Raw genomic sequence first — 19,809 nt, 5'->3', positions numbered from 1 at the left:
GTCACTCATGCCATCATTATCAATGATCAAAATTTAGTAACACAGTTCATACTAGGTCATTATCTTGCTGAATCTCTCATCATTGTTAAACCCAGAATATTCATCTGGGTTTTCTCCCTTTGGATGTTTTAACTACACTGGTGTTATATAAGGACAGGATTCACCTACAAAATATTAAAAATATGTTTCAGAAACAAAAACATCACAGTTTCAAATAACTTTTTTTTTTTGATTCAAGGAGTACATGTGCAGGTTTGTTATATGGGATATTGCATAATGCTGAGGTTTGGGGTATGGATGGTCCCATCACCCAGGTAGTGAGCAGAGTACCCAATAGGTAGTTTTTTAGCCCATGCCCCGTTGCCTCCTCCTCCCCTCTTGTAGTTCCCAGAGTCTGTGATTCCCATCTTTATGTCCATGTGTATACAACATTTAACTCTCACTAATAAGTGAGAACATGTGGTATTTGATTTTCTGTTTGGGCATTACTTTGCTTAGGAAAATAGCTTCCAGCTGCATCCATGTTGCTGCAAGGGGCAATATTTCATGCTTGTTTATGGCTGAGTAGTATTCCATGATGTATATGTACCACATTTTCTTCATCTAGTCCACCGTTGTTAAGCATCTGGGTTGATTGCATGTTTTTGCTATTGTGAATAGTGCTGTGATGAACATATGGGTGCAAGTGTCTTTTTGGTAGAATGATTTGTTTTCCTTTGGCCATATATCCAGTAATGGTATTGTTGAATCGAATGGTAGTTCACCTCTTAGTTCTTTGAGAAATCTCCAAACTGCCCTCCATAGTGGCAGGACTAATTTACACTCCCACCAGCAGTGTGTAAATGTTCTCTTTTCTCTATATCCTCACCAGCATCTGTTGGTTTTAGACTATTTAACAAAAGCCATTCTAACTTCTGTGGGATGATATCTCATTGTGATGTTGATTTGCATTTCTCTAATGATTAGTGACAACAAGCATTTTTTCATATCTTTATTGACCACTTGTATGTCTTCTTTTAAGAAGTGTCTGTTCATGTTCTTTGCCCACTTTTTAATGGGGCTATTTGTTTTTTGCTTGTTGATTTAAGTTCCTTATAGATTCTAGATAATAGGCCTTTGTCAGATGCATAGTTTGCAGATATTTTCTCCAATTCTGTAGGTTGTCTGTTTACTCCTTAATAGTTTCTCTTGCTGTGAAAAAGCTCTTTAGTTTAATTAGGTTCCACTTGTCAATTTTTGTTTTTGTTGCAATTGCTTTTGAGGATTTAGGCATAAATGCTTTGCCACGGGCAATATCAAGAAGTGTATTTCCTTGGTTTTCTTCTAGGATTTTTATAGTTTGAGGTCTAATGTTTAAGTCTTTAATCTATCCATCTTGAATTAATTTTTATATATGGTGAAAGATAGGGGTCCAGTAGCACCATTTATTGAATAGGTTGACCTTTCACCATTGTTTATTTTTGTCAACTTTGCCAAAGATCAGATGGTTAGACATCAGAATTTTTTTTAGTGTAGGAATTACAGAAGATTTTGTAACAAACCCAGCAATCTGAATTCCAGAGCCAGGGTCAAGGGACATCCTGCAGGCAGCAAGTGGCAGGCTGGACCTACTTGGGGGCCTTCTCTTCTGTAGAACTTGACATGCAGTGCTTTAGTATGGTTACTAATTGACTCTTACTTGTCAGACAAAAGAGTTTAAATCATCCCATTATTGGCTTACCACCACTTGAAATACTACCTGAAACCTAGGTGAAAATTGAATGTCAGTTTTCTGTTGAACAACTTTAGCCATTTCTTGGAATATGTTTGGAGAATTTTTCCTCATTATTACTATCCTCCAATTGTGGTAAGTTGTCCACATAACCACAGACCTGGGCCACACCCAGTACTGGGAAGCCCCAGAGCCTATGCCAGTGACAGAAATCCATGACATAGGAAAAATTAAAAACAAAAACATAGGTTTAAAATCAAACAGACCAGCATTCAAGTTCCAGCTCTACCGTTTACTAACATTGTGACCTTGCTTTTAAGTTCCTCAATTTTTGTGAGCCTCGGTTTCCTTATATCTAAAATGGGGCTAATAATACCCACTCTGTGTAATCCCAGTGCTTTGGGAGACCAAGGTGGGCAGATCACTTGAGTCCAGGAGTTCAAGACCAGTCTGGGCAACATGGTGAGATCCCATGTCTAGCTACATTAGCTAGGAGTGGTGGTGTGTGCCTATAGTTCCAGCTGCTCAGGAGGCTGAAGTGGGAGGATTACCTGAGCCCGGGGAGGTCAAGGCTGCAGTGAGCTGTGACTACACCACGGCACTCCAGCCTGGGCAACAAAGCAAGACCCTGTCTCAAGAAATGCATAAATAAGTAATACCTGCCCTGTATACCTCAAAGGGTTGTTGGTAGGACTTAGTGAAGAGAATGGAGAATGGATGTAGGAGTTATCTGTGAAGGACTAGGTTGGAATAGGTTATTGTGTAACAAACGTGAAGTGTTTGGTATTGTTGAAAAGCTTTCAATATAGGCTCTCTTTCCTGCTTAGCCATCTGGAGTGAAAGATCAAGTCTGAATTTATTTGTCACTTGAGAATTCCCAAAACCAACAGTGAATAGGGGCCTGAGAATGAATACAGTTAGATTTTAACCAACAGAGTAGCTGCATTTCTTAACATGTTCATTATAGGGTGTAGGAGTAAATTGTATCAGACCAAATTTTTGCATGACTTCAAAATCTTTGGTAATGATGGGGTTCAGGACACAACACCCTAAAATACGGCACCTTGGCATTTACGAAAACCAGAAAAACAAGAAATTCACTCTCACCTTCCCCTCACCCCTTCTCCCCTGAAGCAGGTCATAGAACCTAACTGACTCTTTTCTGAAGTATGTCATAAGACCATCATGTGAGAGGTGCTCACCCTATACCCAAAAGAAAGAAACACTTTACCTCCAAAGATACAGGGACACAGAAAAATCTGAAGAAACTGTCCTGGCTAAGTTTCCCCAGTTTATTACCATTCAGTTATACCCTCTTTGTCCAATCACACTTCACCACTCTCCATTTCCTTAACAAACTTAGCATAAAAATCCATAGCTTTCTGCATTTCTTTGGGTCTTCCTTTCTAAAGGATCTTGGGTGACATAAAACTTATATTAAACATAAAACTTATATTAAATATATTTGTATGTTTTTTTCTTTTTAATCTGTCTTTTATTACAGGTGTCTCAGCCATAGGTCAAGAAAATAAAACTTTCCCTGCCCTACAATAGCGTGCTCCACTCAGAAAGTAATTTTCACCTTTTTTTTTTTTTTCCCAAGGAAACTGAGAAGACAATATGGCACTTCAAATATCCTATCTTTCTCCTGTGTATAGGGCTAGAGTTACAGGTAGAGTGCAGCTATGGGACCAGGTCACAATAAAGTCCTGCTGTGGGTGAAAGGTGGAAGTGGGGTGGCAGGCCAGGCCTCCTGTTGTCCAGCCTACTGGGCTCTGCATGATCTAGACCAAGCTTTTCCAACCTTCAGCCTGCAGGCTGCATGCAGCCCAAATGGCTTTGAATGTGGCCCAACACAAATTCATAAACTTTCTTAAAACATTATGATATTTTAGGCTGGGCGTAGTGGCTCACGCCTGTAATCCAAGCACTTTGGAGGCCAAGGCGGGTGGATCACCTCAGGTCAGGAGTTCAAGACCAGCCTGACCAACATGGTGAAACCCTGTCTTAAAAAGAAAAAAAATTATGATATTTTTTGGTGATTTTTTTTCTAGCTCATCAACTATCGTTAGTGTTAGTGTATTTTATATGTGGCCCAAGACAATTCTTCTTCTTCCAACGTGGCCCAGGGTAGCCAAATGATTGGACACCCCTGATCTATACCATGCTGGGTCCCAGCAGTGCATTTTCCTTATGTAGGTACAAGGATGGTGCTTCTGGATCCTGGCAGAAAAGACTGATGCTAAGGTTACTAAAACGTCTTCCTGGCCTGGATATGGTCAGAGGCCCTGCCTTCTTATGTTTCAGGACTTGTAACCCTGCAGAGCACTATTGCTTTCCCTGTCACAGGTCTGGCACATAAATAAAAACAGCATTAGGAATCATGGTCTATGAAAAACAAAAAGGTTTTATATTCCAGTCTTTTGATAGAGACACTCACCTATCCAATAAATTCCCTCCAACTAACTAAATTTGACGGTGGCAGCATCCTTGACTAGATACATTAGTCTGTAAAAGGAAATTGGATTGCACTTTTTATTTAAGAGCCTAAAACTCCTGGGCAGGATACTCATTTCTAAAACACCACTTGGGAGGCTGGCTTCTTCAGTAGGGGCTGCTGAAGAGTAAGACTCAAGTCTCCCAGCATAGCCTGACATTTCGCAAGTGTGAAGCTGAAAGGACTTCTTTAATGTGAATGCTGCATCACTTTATACATTATGTTTTCCTTTAGTGTCCAGTTCTCAAAATGAGCTCATAATATTCCCCTACAGCTCACATGGTGTGGAGGTGAAAGATGTAGGGAGAAGGACCCAAAGGAGGGAATGTATTTGACAAACGCTTTGTATATGAGAAGAATTTGCTTCATGGTAGATTTGTGGAAGAAAATACAGCCTGTCTGATAAGATGTGGGACGTTTCAGATGGAGGAGTGGGGTTATTGGCCCGACAACATTGTTTGCCTCTTCCGCCACACAGAGCCTTGGAAAGTTGGCTTGATAATGCTACACTGGGTTGCTTGGGAAGAAAGATCAGACTGCAGACTGGCTGCATTATCATTTGTTCTTAACCTTCCTACTTTTGCCTCAGCTGTACCCCTTTCCAGGTTGGGCAAGTGACGGGGAGGGGGCTAAAAACTTTCAAGTCTTGCTTTGGACCAATTAGTATTCATTGATAGAAAGGGTTGACTTGCAATGGGGAGGGAAATTTCACAGCTGTGGGTTGCAAGTAGACAAGTTACTGTGAAAGACGTGTGAAAGATTTGGTTTTGGTGCTGGACTGGGAACAGATGTAGGTCAAGGCAATGTGTACTGTGTTCCTGAATGTGTTAAGAATACTTTGATCTTAGTGAAATAAGCTCTCACATAAATGTTCACAGAATAATAGATATTTATGGAACAAACATCAAGGTTTTTTTCCATGAAATTTCACCTGCATTTTCACAAAGTAAACACGTGTATGTCTTCCGATAGAAAGTGGTGATACATAGTCTGCCCTCAGTTATTTGGCATCTGCATTCTATGCTTTGAAAATGATTGGAACTTAACTCCATAGTCCAGCCAGGCAGCCCCTGACCTAAAAGCACCCTACCAGACTGCTAGTTAAGGCATATTCATGGAATGCACACACTTTGTTTGAAGTTAATATTAGCCCAAGTCAAATAGCATTACATAAGCACATCTGAAAAATTCAGTATCATGCATTCCAAAGCCAAATTGAATGTCTTTAAGTGTCTTTGGCTTTTGTTTTAGTCCCATTAATGTAAACTATTGAGTATAGCTAATCTGAATATAAAACTATAGATGTTCTCTTTTATAAATGAAGGTGATGCTACTCTGATTCTAGATTTTTTTTCTAATTTGAGACTTTATTTATATGAAAAGCCTTCCAAAGCTGTATAAATAGGTAACTTAGTAAATGCTGTCAGGGCTATCTTGAGAAATCCAGAAGCTGGGATTACCACACAGAGTCCATGGCTTATAAGTAGAGTGCTGATCTGAGCCTGATGATATAAGATTCTTCCAATTCACTTCAATTAATTCACCTAACAGTGCACAAAATCCAGTCTGAATAGCGTGGAGGTACAAAAGTGACAAACATACAACCCTTCTCCTTCTCAGATATTTCTAATATTTTTCCTGAGGTTACAGTTTATATATTCACCTTGGCTATGTTGGGTGACTATGTTTTTGAGGATTGGTAATTATTTATATTTTTCTACAATGTAGAATGTAAGCCATTGGAAGTCAAGCATCATCTGCTAGGGAGGCAATGTTGCATAAGCTTTGAAGTCAGACAAATGGGTTTGAAGTCAGACAAGTGAGTCCACTGTTTATTTGCCTTATGCAAGTCACTTAACTCCTTAAGCCTCAATTTCCTCATCTCTAAAATGGGTATGATAATAGTTGGCATAGTGTCCGGCACAGGGGAGATATATAAGAATGTTCACATTCATATTTCTTTACATGAAAGTTCATTTAGGCTTTTGCTTGAAAGCAAAAAAAGTAGCAAATCTAATAATTAAACAAAAGAAACAAGTACAATGGAGCTAAGAAATATTATGCCATTTTTTAAAAAAGTATTGCTATTGAGTGTAAAAGAAGTCAGCTTTAGAGAGATCCAATAAATATTTTTGAATGAATGAATGAGGAAAGCTGGAAGGAAGAAAGGGACGGAAGAAGGGAGGAAGGAAGGAGACATGGAGGAAGGAAGAAAGGGAGACTCTCAAGCACCTATGTTTTTTAAATACTTTTAATCCTGGGCTTAATTAATGATATATGATTCATAGGTGATGATACTGGCTAATTAATTAATTAGAAACAGGATCTCCCTCTATCACCCAGGCTGGAGTGCAGTGGCACAATCATGGATCACTGCAGCCTTGACCTCCTAGGCTCAAACGATCCTCCCACCTCAGCCTCCTGAGTAGCTGGGACTACGGGTGTATGCTACCATGCCTGGCTAATATTTTACTTTTTGTAGAGACTGAGTCTTGCTGTGTTGCCCAGGCTGGCTTCGAGCTCCTGGCCACAAGTGATCCTCTGGCCTCAGCCTCCCAAACTGCTGGAATAACAGGTGTGAGCCACCTGTCACTGGCTACTGATTGGTTGACTTGCCTTCTTCCCTTGGGCATTTTTAGGAAAGCCAGATGAGCAACCACACTTTTTCCAGAGTACCTTAGCTTGGGTCTTATAACAAAATACTCACAGAAACTGGTAGTACTCTGTGCTTGGGAGGCTGCTCTTCTGTTAACTGGCTACACAACCCCCATCTCCTGCACCAGTTCTTCCTAAATTTTGCAGTTCCGTTTTGTGAACTTCTTCATATGTATTAACACCTTTCTTCAGCCTTCTTTCCACCAATGGTTCTTTGCCTTACAAGTTTATCACCTTTTTTGATTCTAGTCATAGCTTTGTTCTTCTATTTAAAATTGGGGGAAGAAATTGAAGTGTCTTTCAGAATTTGTTTCTACTGTCGTATCTGTGCAAGTATCATGTAATTATATTGCATTTCTTTTTTCAGATTGGCAAGTTATGTGCCCATTCTCAACAACGCCAATATAGATCTGCTTATTATCCTGAAGATCTGTTTATTGACAAGAAAGTATTAAAAGTTGCTCATGTAGAACATGAGGAAACCTTATCCAGCCGAAGAAGGTGAGAGGTTTCTTTTTTCTCTATTCCAGCATACAATTAGCAATTGTATTTTAAGGTCAAAAAACCACTGGAGTGAAACTTCTTAAATACATGTTATTTAGTTCTTCTGAGTAGAGTGCTTGATTAATTAAATTTTATCATCTGTCAGTGTTTTAAAAAAATATATAGTATTATATTCCAAGCCATATTTAAATATAAATATACTGTTCATAAATATCTAGTACAGCAACATGTGTGGAAAGGACTTCCCTATTCAAGAACTGTTATTGATTAAGCAAAATAGTTTCTGCTTACAATCTGGCCTCACAATTTTGTGGCTTGCTTCATAGCTTTTCCCATTATTAACAGTGAGTCAGAGTCAAATTCACCAGAGAGAAGCTGGTGAGACACATTCATGTGTATACACACACACATACACAGACACTGCACACATTACACGCTCTTTTAAAAATGATAAAATGAAGGATCCGGTTCTTAGTTCTTAAAACATTAGTCAAGGGACAAAATTCCAGGTTTGTTTCTTATTTTCTTCATCCCTTCTCCCCTAATCCAGAGTCCCTCTGTCCCCATTCTGTTTTTTTTTTTTTTTTTTTTTAAACAACAAATGGGTAGAAAGTGTATCAGAAGTCCAACACAACTCTAGAATTGCTGAAAAGACTGCACATGTAGCCAGCCTTGCCACTGGCTCAAGAATATCTAGACATGAGTTGTTCCTATTGACCTTGAGGGGGTTAAGTAAGATTGGCCTATAGATAGAAAATGAAGAAAGGAATTAAGTAACATCCCAGATTTGGGCTAAACTCTTCCATTTCTCTCATTTTCCTATAAATGTTTCTGAGGTGGTAATTCTTAGCATTTTATGATATAGTTTAGGATGAAAGAAGCCAGTAATGCAACTTGAAAGAGTTCCCCCACTGAAGCATTTCAGAAAGTCCTCATTTGTTTCTCTTTTGTTGACTTCAAGCTAATGGATTCCTAGTTTCCCTGTAACAGCTGTTTTAAAATGTGATTTCAGGACTGCTGGGAGTCCCAGTAACACTTTCAGGGCATCTATGAGGTTTTCCTTTTGCTCATTACATATTTGTGTAAAGCTGGATATTGTTCATATACTTCAACCAAAACAATGTGTTGCAACAGATTAAATGGAGAAGTCAATAGAAGAATCTACCTGTCCCCTATCAAGTCAGAGAGCAGAGACAGCTTGCAAAAATGAAAAATGATACCATTTTTCTCACTGTTTTCATGAAATGTTATTAATATTTATATTAACATGTAATGAGTCTATAATTGCTAGTTTAAATTAGTAATAAATTTAAATTTAAAAAAATTTTTTAAAACAGTAAATATCAATAGATATATATAATATAACCGAAAGCTCTCTGGGATCCTGAGGCTGCAGTCATTCAAAATGTTGATGGAGGCTGGAGGACCAACTTCCAAAGTGGCTCACTTGCAAGTGTAGCAAGTTAGTTCTGGTTGTTGGAAGAAGGTACACCATCAATTTTGGCATATTTGATTTATTAGAAGCGAGCCACTAATTCTTTGTGGTTTTCTGTTTCATTTTGTTTTTTAAGACAGGTCTCACTTTGTCGCCCAGGCTAGAGTGCAATGGTGTGATCTCAGCTCACTGCAACTTCCACCTCCCAGGTTCAAGCTATTCTCCTGCCTCAGCCTCCTGAGTAGCTGTGATTACAGGCTTGCGCCACCACGCCTGGCTAACTTTTGTATTTTTGGTAGAGATGGGGTTTCACCATGTTGGCTAGGCTAGTCTCAAACTCCTGACCTCAGGTGATCCAGCTGCCTCAGCCTCCCAAAGTGCTGGGATTACAGGTGTGAGCCACTGCACCCAGCCAGCATGCCACTAATTCTAATCCACACTCAAGGAGAGGGAGGAAATTAAGCTCCACCTTATGAAGGGAGAATTAAGGGGTTTGTGGACGTATTTTAAAACTACTTCAGGGCTCCCAACATCAAAATGTTTGACAACCATTTTCCTATAGCATAGGGGTTCTTCGGGAAATGTTTGTCTTTTAGGCCATTTATTAAGGCCCTCTTTTGCAGCTGCTTGTCCTTTGTCCATTTTTCTCCATTGCATTCACTCTTGGACTGAACTACCTGAGAAATAAACTTCAGTTCATCTAAGGCATCGACCTTTATTTTATTTATTTATTTTTGTATTCCCCAAGGGAGTATACCATTCCTGGTACCGCAATATCAGGTTGATGCGTGGAGTGGACGGAGCATCTCCCTGCTCCAAAAATCTGCATTGACCTTTAACTAGTGGCAACCCCTTCCATATTTGACTGAAGGGAAGATGATAGATGGATAGATGGATGGATAGATAGATAGATAGAGAGAGAGATAGAGAGATAGATAGATAATCCTCACTTAACTATGTCTATAGGTTCTTGGAAACTGCAATTTTAAGCAAAACAACATATAACAAAACCAATTTTTCCTCGTTATCCTTGTAACAAAGTGTTGAATGAAACCACATAATTTGAGGACCTGCTGTACATTTTTTCACTTTAAGTTTCAGTTTCCAAGAACCTATCAGTGGCATTAACTGAGGACTTACTCTGTATGTGTGTGTGGGTGGGATGTATCCTTATTCAGTTCAGCAAAAATTTAGTAAACACTCGTTAAGTACCAAAATTCATACTGGGCACTGAAAATAAAAAGACACAATCTATGCTCTCCAGCTCAGTTTAATGGGGAAATAGACTTAAATACACATAATTCCAAAACAGCTTTGTAAGGGCTAAAGCAAAACAATTCCAGAGTACAGAGGCAGTCTCCAAGGAAAGACAGACCCTTGAGGCTTCATGGAGGAAGTGGTATATGAATTTGTAGCCAAATCACATGTGGAGCTTTTTCAGAATTAATGCACCCACTCAGTCCCATTTTGAAATTACTCTGCCAACCTAGACACATTTATAAGTAGGAAGTTTCCCCTGTTGCTATGACTTCTGTCTTGGGCTCTGGGAGACTCATTCCCTTTCATCTTACCGGGGACAGCTGTGTGTGTGTTGATTCCTCCAGGGAAAGAAGAAATTGATAAATGAAGTTTTGGCTGGGCACCGGATTTGGTACTTTGTTTATATTCATATATATATATTTGAGACTGAGTCTCACTCTGTTACCCAGGCTGGAGTGCAGTGGCATGATCTCAGCTCACTGTGACCTATGCCTCCCAGGTTAAAGCCATTCTTGTGAGCCACCCACCGCACGTGGCCTAGATTCATTTTTGAACTTGTAGTTAACCTCCAAGGAAAAGAAAGGATAGTAAAAAAAAATTGACAAAGCCTGTAAAGTTGAGTAAATGATGGTCAGGCAGAACTTCTTTGGGTGTTGGGAGCCTGAGCCCGCCCAACAATGTTTCTCACTTTTATTGAAACTGAAGCATTAGAATCTAAGATGGAAACTTTCTTTGTGAATTCTCCGGCAGAAGAAGAAAACAAAACAACTGGAGAGTATCTGATTTTATTTAACTCCCTCAAATAGGCACTGTAAACCCTCTTAGGGAGAGAGAAGTGGGAATTAAGATGATCTCTTGGTAAATGTACTGCGCCCTGCAATCTGATGTTATTAAGAGGGTTTGTTTTGGCAGTGTTAGTACCTCTATAAATCTCTCAGTATATTCTGCACAGCATTTCACACTGTCCAGAAAAATATATGTGCCTCTACCACTCCTCATGCCCATACCCAAGCTCTGTCCTCTGTGGTTAAAAATATGATAATTGCAAAGGAACCCTATTGTAGTATTCAGTCTGCGGAGATTGTGAACAAGCTGTCTGAATCTGATTAGGAGTTGAAAAGCCCTTTGCCTTATTAAAATAACAACACACAATGAAATGCAGGATTCTTTTGGTAGCATTCAGAAGTCATCTGTTTGTTTTGTCTGCCCCCAACTGGGTAGTTTGCAACACACAACTAATCTTAGAAACAGCTTAGTTCAATTTCAAGGTGATTTTATACTCAACTGGTGGTCTATGCATGGGACTTAGCGTTCCTTTAAGGGATAAGTATTGAAAATATCTGTCATCAGATTTAAAACAGTGAGTGAAGAACAAGATGCACAACAAGTACAATCAGGATAGAAGAAGTCAGATCTTCACAGCCCCTTCCGGCTCATCTCAGTTGTCAGCTTCTCCCTTATTTGTCCTCCCAAATGTCTACTTCACTGCTTCCCTTATGATACTGTTTACCTTGCAGTGTTTATACAGTATACTGTTTGGTAGAGTACATGAACAATATTTTTCCATTGTTCAAATGCGGAATCTATGGTTGAACAGTCCATCTTGCATCTATATATACCAAGCTTTGGGGCCAACTGCTAACCTGTGAGAAAGTAACACAGTCCCTCCACCCTTGTGAAATTACATCTACATATTCCAGCCTTGTCCTCCCTGTGCTCCCCCTCCTCTCCTTCTCCTCTGACTTGGTCCAAAGGGGCAATGGATTAGGCGACACTAGTAAATGAACTAGAAAGAAAAGGACAAAAGCTGATCTCAGCTCCCCTAGTCCAAAATCAATGCCTACTCCCACCGCCTCTGAACAAAACAACAAAGTATGTCCTGAGTGAATCAAGGAGTTCTGGATCTGGTCCAAGTCATTCTGCTCTAAATAAGACTCTACTTCTTTCAACATTTGTCAATACCATCTCTATGCTTCGCACTGTGTAAGTTTAGGCTCTGATGAATGGAGGAACACCTAGTTTAGTTAGGGAGGGAAACATGCAAATGAATAATTTCCATACATTGGGGGTGAGTGCCAAATCAGAGCTATGTGTAAAAGAGTGCCAGTGTCACAGATGGGGAAGATAGCCCCTCTCCTGGGAGCGTGAAGAAAGACTTCTTGGAAAAGGTAACTTTTGAGCTGAGCCTGAATGATAAGTTCAAACAAACTCAGCAGATGGAAGAAGGAAAGGAGGGTGTTCTGGGAAAAGGGAACAGTGTGAGAAAAAGCACGGGTGAGTCTTTAGGATGATAGAAAACTCTAGTTTTGGATTAAATTGTGAAAGGCTATCTCCAGCAGAATTAGGCATGATCTTACACCATTACAATTTTCGTGATTTTAGTTTAGGTACTCTTTTGCATTGTCAACTTTTAAAAATAATAAGCTCGTATTACTTTACGTGAAGAGAAAAAAAATGAACCTTAATAATAAAGAAAAAAAGTTCCAGATCTGCAGTCAGGGATGAAAGGCTGTTTTTACTTGCAGTGATTTCCAATTAGTACTGCTTTGATGCCTGCCCAAGCAAATCATTGCAAGAAAGCAAAGGCAATCCCCTCTCCTGCAACCAAAGAAGGGGAGGGATGATCCTCTTCAGGATGATGGAAGCCCTCCAGGGAAGATCCTGAGCACCCAGCTGCCATATTTCAAAATGGCTCATGCAAGCAAAAGGGCTCTATCCTTTAGTTCCACACTTAACACATTGAATGGAAACCTTTATGATGAGACTCTTTCCTGACCAGGCTGCCATAAGCAAATGTTGGATTTGTCTAATTGAGAGCCGTAGGCTTCACAATTTATATGTCAATGGTATGTTTGACATGTATGTATTAGAATAAAGTGGAATTAGAATCAAAAAACATTCCCTTCAATCAAATTGTTTTTTCTATCCCAGGCAACTAATTGTTCGACCTTTCTATCCTTTTTTTTTTCTCTAGGAACAATTCAGTTGAGCAGACTGTCTTAGTTCACAGGTGGAGATTCTTTTGTTGTCTGTCATGTGCTACTAGCACAAAGGAAAAAAATCTGGACTGAGTCATACATGGGTAATTAACATGTCACTTAGTTTCAGGTGTCTTTCTTTAAAGAGAAAAATAAAAATATTCAGCTCCTCTATTAAAATGATAAGCAGAGGAATATAAACCTTTATTTAAGAAAAGATTAAAGTTCACTTAATTCCTACGCTGGAACAAGTTTAGAAAGAAATGGCAGAAAGAGACAAAGAACGAGAGAGATTCTGAGAGGCCCGGTAAACTTGGTAGGAGGTAAACTGCTCTCTCACACTCTGCTGCTGTAGTGGCAGAGGACATTATCACCTTGTTGTCACTGTCCTTTGAAAAGCTCATTAACTCTCCAACAATTTCTAAAGTCTTTTTCCCCAGCCTCCAAAAGAATATGTTTGCACTTATTTTCAAGAATCAGTTTCTTTTAGAGACCAAGATTTATTTTCTCACAGAAGGTTTTGGATAACGGAATGGCCTTCAATATAACACTGTCCTTTGGGACTCTAAGATATTGGCTAGTTTGCGAGCTGTGCTGGAGACCTACTCTTTGTTCTCCAAAAGGCAGGTACTGCCTCATCCCACAGGTCTCATCCTATAGGGCCTGGGAATTATTTGAGAACCAGAATTTATTGAATTCTGAGGTTGTTCTACTCGAATCTACCTTGGACTCTAATGGTGATAATATACACTAAGAACGAAAAAGATTTCAGATAACAAGCCTATGAAAGAAATAAGTGTAAGTGTTTTAGAGAAATAAGTGTAAAAATTTACTCGAGAAAAATCTAGAAGAAAATATATTGAATATTAACTAGTTATCTGTGGCTGGTGGGACAATGAATTTTTTTCCCTTTCTGTCTTTCTTTATTTTCTAAATTCTCTGTAGTGAGCATGTATTTCTTTTACAATGAGAAAGAAAGGCAAAAGACTTTATTTTAGAAGATGGAGGAAGAAATATATTTGAACTGTTTACAGCTGTTGCAGTGCGGAAGCTGCAGCTCTTACACATTTCCCTTTTCATCTCTTGCCTATGTGTTTATTCTATTTGCATCCAACCTGGCTTTTCCCAACTCTCCTCCCTGTCTCCTTTTATTCTTCCAAGGGGCATCCCTCCCCATAGTAGAAAAGCCTCTCTTTCTCTAAAATATATTTCTTACCTCTTCTCTACCCTTTCTGTTGAGGGGCAGGGGTAACAACTTTATTGAGATTTAATCCACATACCATACAATCTATCCATTTAAAGTGTATAATTCAATTGTTTGTAGTATATCCACAGAGTTGTACAACCATCATCACAATCGATTTTGGAACATTTTCATCACCTCAGGAAAAAACTCTGTACTCTTTAGCTATCATTCCCCAACCTTCATCTCCCCAGTCTTAAGCAACCACTAATCTACTGTATATCTCTATATATTTGCCTATTCTGAACATTTGCTATACCAAATTAGTCAAAAGGATTACCCACCCCAGTAGCTAACTAGTTTAAGAAGAACACCAGGAAAAATCTGTTGAAAGAGACAATGGTTGTACTTATTAATATCCACCTCAAAAAATAAAGGATTTTAATTATTTCATTGCACATAAAATTACGTGGAACTTGAAAAATTTTTAATTATCTGGCATACATAAATTTATCCGGAATATAATATATGTATTTCATAAATGTGACCGTATTGGTCCATTTTCACACTGCTGATAAAGACATAACCAAGACTGGATAATTTATAAAGGAAAGAGGTTTAATAGGCTCACAGTTCCACATGGCTGGGGAGGCCTCACAATCATGGTGGAAGGCAAAAGGCACATCTTATGTGGTGGCAGGCAAGTGAGAATGAGAGCCAAGCAAAAGGGGAAACCCCTTATAAAACCATCAGATCTTGTGAGACTTATTCACTACCACAAGAACAGTATGGGGGAAACCACCTTCATGATTCAGTTATCTCCAACTAGATCCCTCCCATAACACATGGGAATTATGGGAGCTACAATTCAAGATGAGATTTGGGTGGGTACACAGCCAAACAGTATCAGTGATATATTCTATTGTACAGATTCATGATAATAGTAATATTGACAATGACTAACATTGTAGAGTGATTACTCTGTGCTTAATTCTGCAGGTACTATGCTAAATACTTTACATGCATTTTCTCATTTAATCATCACAGTAACCCTGCAGGATAGGTACCATAATTATCTTCATTTTACAAATAAGGAAACTAAAGGTCAGAGAAGTTTAGAATTTGCCTAAGATTTCACTGCTCAGTAAGTGAGGGCATAGCTGACATTTGAAACTCAGCTGAGTCAGAGTCCATAATCAGTGCTTTTAGCTACTACTCACAACAGGTTTGAAGGGGCTGTTCTGAGAACCGAATCATTCTAACATGGTTGCAAAATAAAACTGTGTTCTAAATTCAAAATAACTAATTCAAAAGTAAGTTTTTAAAACACAGTCTCTTTCTATGTCTATCCCACATGCCCTGTGAAGTTAATAAAGTAGGATAACCTTTTATTTTTCCAAGTTACCTTGTTCAACTTTCAAAGAGATTTCCTGAGTTCTAGAACATGATAACCCAGACCGTGTTCATACTATTCACTGATACGGTTTGGCTGTGTCACCACTCAAATCTTATCTTGAATTTAGTTCCCATAATCTCCATATGTCATGGGAGGGACCAGGTGGAGATAATTGAATCATGGGGGTGGTTTCCCCATCCTGGTCTCATGATAGTTAGCTTTCACAAGGTCTGATGGTTACCTAAGGGGCTTCCCCCTTTGCTGGGCACTTATTTTTCTCCTTCCTGCCGCCATGTGAAGAAGGACATGCTTGCTTCCCCTTCTGCCATGATTGTGTGTTTCCTGAGGCCTCCCCAGCCATGCAGAGCTATGAGTCAATTAAACCTCTTTTCTTTATAAATTATCCAGTCTCAGGTATTTCTTCATAGCAGTGTGAGAATAGACTAATATGTTCACATTCTTTGTGGTTTTCTGAGACTTTTGTGTTGACCCTTCCAGGTAATATCTTTCTATACTAAAATGAGAGGTCTTATGTTTATTGCAGCCCCTCATACCCTTGACAGTTAGATCAAACCTCATCTGGATGTCCTTCAAATTGTCATTGATCTTTATGATCCACCAAGAAAACTGCAAGGGTTGGGAGAAGTTCAGGGTGTTTTTTTTTTTTTTAACTTCTATGGAAATCAAATTAGAAGGTGTTACCATGGGTTCAATTTTTCTTGCCATGTGCTATGTTAGTGAGAGGGAATTTGGAGGTAGGGGGAGGCCTAAGGGAAATTCTTTCCTTAAGAGAGGGCCCTTGTTTACCACAGACTAATGGCCATAGTCCATTTCCTTATGGAATGGGCAGGGGGAATTACTCAGACTCAGCCTTTACTCTTTCAGCTTCCACTTTTGAGAACTGTATTATTACCTTGTAAAATGAGCATCTCTCCTATTAGCTGTTAATTGAACCCATCTTTTTCCTCTATTAGAGACTATAACGATGACTTTTATTTTCAGAGTTCTGTGTTGAGCCTCTTCTCTTTGGAGATTGATGGTACTCAGACACCAGGGGTAGGCTGTGAGGTGGGGGGTACAGGCATAACAGCAAGCAACTTGTGGGGTATCAGAAGTTGTCTATGTCCCAATAACCTTACTTGAGTTGTTCTGTCCATCACGTTGACTTTGCTGTGGCCCAAGCCTTTGTGAACCTGTGCTAACAGCCCTCTCTCTCCCTCCCCTACCACTTAAATCATTAGTTGAAATGAATAGTTTTATGTTAATTGTCCTAGTTTGTTTTATGTTGCTGTAACAGAATTCCTGAGACTGGGTAATTGATAAAGAAAATAGGTTTATTTATCAGGCTGGGAAGTTCAAGATTGAGTGGCCTCATCTGGTAGCTTTTAAGTGAAGGCCTCATACTGTGTGAAAACATGGTGGAGGAAAGGAAAGGGACCTGAGCACAAGTGAAAAGAACAAATATGAGAGGCAATCTTACTTTGTAACAACCTGCTCTCCTGGGAACAATGCATTCCCTGGAGAACGAACCCAGTCTTGCAAGGCAAGCATAAATCCATTTTCACCTCTTAAAGGCACAACCTCCCAACACTGCCACCTTGGGACCATGCCTCTACATGAGTTTTGGTAAGGGCAAACCATCTTAAACCACAGCAATAATAATAATAAGAAGGGGATTAAGTACAAGAGGATATTTTCACCAGTCTTCCTCATTTGGCCAGATCTGAGAACAACTCCTAGAAGGCATTTCTGGGCTAAGGACTTCCACCAGTGTCCAAATGATATCCAGGCCTCTGGTTCCTATAGAGGTCTGTATATCAGGCCAGTCCATTCTTAGTCTGGGGACAGTATTGAATAATTACTCCACTGCCAGAAAATTCCCTGAATAGAGTCTCCAAAACTTTGCATAGACATAAGGTATATTTGGAAGTGAAGGATACTTTAATTTTCTATCAGTAGCATTGCTTTAGAAAATAAACTGTGTTTTAGTGGCCGGGCATGGTGGCTCATGCCTGTAATCCCAGCACTTTAGGAGTCCAAGGCAGGCAGATCACTTGAGGTGCAGAGTTCGAGACCAGCCTCACCAACATGGAAAAACCCCATCTCTACTAAAAATATAAAAAATTAGCCAGGCACATGCCTGTAATTCCAGCTACACGGGAGGCTCAGGCAGGAAAATTACTTGAACCCGGGAGGCGGAGGTGGCAGTGAACTGAGATTGCGCGACTGCACTCCAATCTGGGAAATAAGAGTCAAACTCCATCTCAAAAAAAAAAAAAAAGAAAAGAAAAGAAAATATGTTTTATTTTTGTTTGCTTACACTGCACATCTATTATATAGATATTTTATCATTTCTTTTTAAAGATATCCACTTCTTTCCAGTCTAAGGCATATTACTTTGTATATCCATGTACATCTCAAAATAGATAATAGACCTGAAATTATTCTGGTATTTATGTGTGTGTTTGCATATAATTGCAGATATAATATATTCTCTCTTGCACTGTCTCTCTCTTTCTTTCACACACACATGCACACACACACACACACACACGTCTTATCATGTGTAGCCCAAAAACAAAAGCAAATAAATAATATAATATACTAGAATCACCCCCCACTCCGCTCCCTCTCCCTCACAGGAGCCACAATATACAAAGAACAAAGAAACCTCCCTCTTCTGGCAGATGTGAGTTGCTCTGACTGTATTGCCAGGAGAATTTCGTCAAGCTTATACTGTTCTGAGCACCCTGCAATTCTGACCTGCAACCATTAGCCAGAGCCTACATGGAAACGGGCCATCTCTAGAGTAATAGCATTATAATTACAATCAATGCACCCAATTACATTCAGAAACCAAAAGATATGTAGGGCTCCAGTGTGCCCTGTAATCAGCACCTTTGGAAATGTAGGTAACAGCATTCTGAACAACAACAACAAAATGGAAGCGGAACGTGTTAGAAAATGGATGTTGAAATTAAATCATCCTTCTGATAGGAACAGCACCTTATATGGCAGGCAACTTTTTGCTAATATCGTTTTACTGATTTTTTTTAAAGAAGAACTAAACTGTGGCCTTCTAGCCAAGAATGTCTTTAAAAATCATTTATTGTTCTAATCAGCCTGGCATAGCCTTTCTGTCATGCTGATAAGGAAATTAAACTTTTCTCATACTGGGTTTACTTGCCTCTTATGCGCAGATGTTTTGTTTTTCTTTTAGGGAACTAATTCAGAAGTTGAAATCTTTCATCAGCTTCTATAGTGCTTTACCTGGCTATATCTGCAGCCATAGCCCTGTGGCGGAAAACGACACCCTTTGCTGGAATGGACAAGAACTCGTGGAGAGGTGATCTTTTTTGAAAGTTACATATAGCAATATTTGAGGAATCATTGTATGTTTATTTAAAGGTTAATTATGATTTCTCTCTGTCTCCATTACTTTCACAAGAAAAATTCTAGAAAAAACATCTATGAGGCTGGGTATGGTGGCTCATGCCTGTAATCCCAGCACTTTGAGAAGCTGAGGTGGGCAGATCACCTGAGGTCAGGAGTTCGAGACCAGCCTGACCAATACGGTGAAACCCCATCTCTACTAAAAATTCAAAAATTAGCCAGGCATGATGGCACATGTCTGTAGTCCCAGCTACTTGGGAGGCTGAGGCAGAAGGATCATTTGAACCTGGGAGGTGGAGGTTGCAGTGAGCTGAGATGGCAGCACTGTATTCCAGCCTGGGTGACAGAGTGAGACTCTCCAAGAAAAACAGATAAAACATCTATGATATTCCAGATGATGTCTATAATTTATAGCCTTCCTAGAAGCTGCAAAGTTTGAAGTACACAGAGACTATGTCTGAAGGCCATTTTACAGAGTTTAAAGTATTAATAAAATTTTTTTTTTTATTCTTCCATCTCCTCATCATTTGGGCCCTTATTTATTTGATTTTAAGAAATCGCATTCATCTTAATACCTATCATTTATTGAAAGTTAATTGGGTATTAAGTGTCATGCTAAGTGCTTTGTCTGTATTATTTATCTTTATAACAATCCTATGAAATGAATACTGTTATTTTCCCCCATTTTACAAATGAAGATACAGAAAGGAAGAAAAGGGAGGGAAAGAGGAATACCATTTCACTGAGCAATTTTACTGAAAGATTTTACTGAGTTTTTTTTTTCTTTTTTTTTTTTT

The 19,809-nt window shown here is 39.2% G+C and overlaps 1 protein-coding gene across 1 annotated transcript in view; it reads left to right on the top strand.

The window, feature by feature from the left end:
- The window catches only part of GPC3 (glypican 3), a 396,452-nt gene that overhangs the window by 285,796 nt on the left and 90,847 nt on the right, over nt 1-19,809 (top strand). Inside the window, exons 4-5 of the mRNA XM_017511969.2 lie at nt 7,231-7,364; nt 18,840-18,965. Coding sequence (XP_017367458.1) covers nt 7,231-7,364; nt 18,840-18,965 — 260 coding nt within the window. The remainder of the gene's footprint in view (nt 1-7,230; nt 7,365-18,839; nt 18,966-19,809) is intronic.

Source organism: Cebus imitator, unplaced genomic scaffold (genome assembly GCF_001604975.1).
Source record: "Cebus imitator isolate Cc_AM_T3 unplaced genomic scaffold, Cebus_imitator-1.0 Scaffold458, whole genome shotgun sequence".
In the NCBI taxonomy this organism is placed as follows: Eukaryota; Metazoa; Chordata; class Mammalia; order Primates; family Cebidae; genus Cebus; species Cebus imitator.
This window is presented reverse-complemented; position numbering and strand designations above follow the sequence as displayed.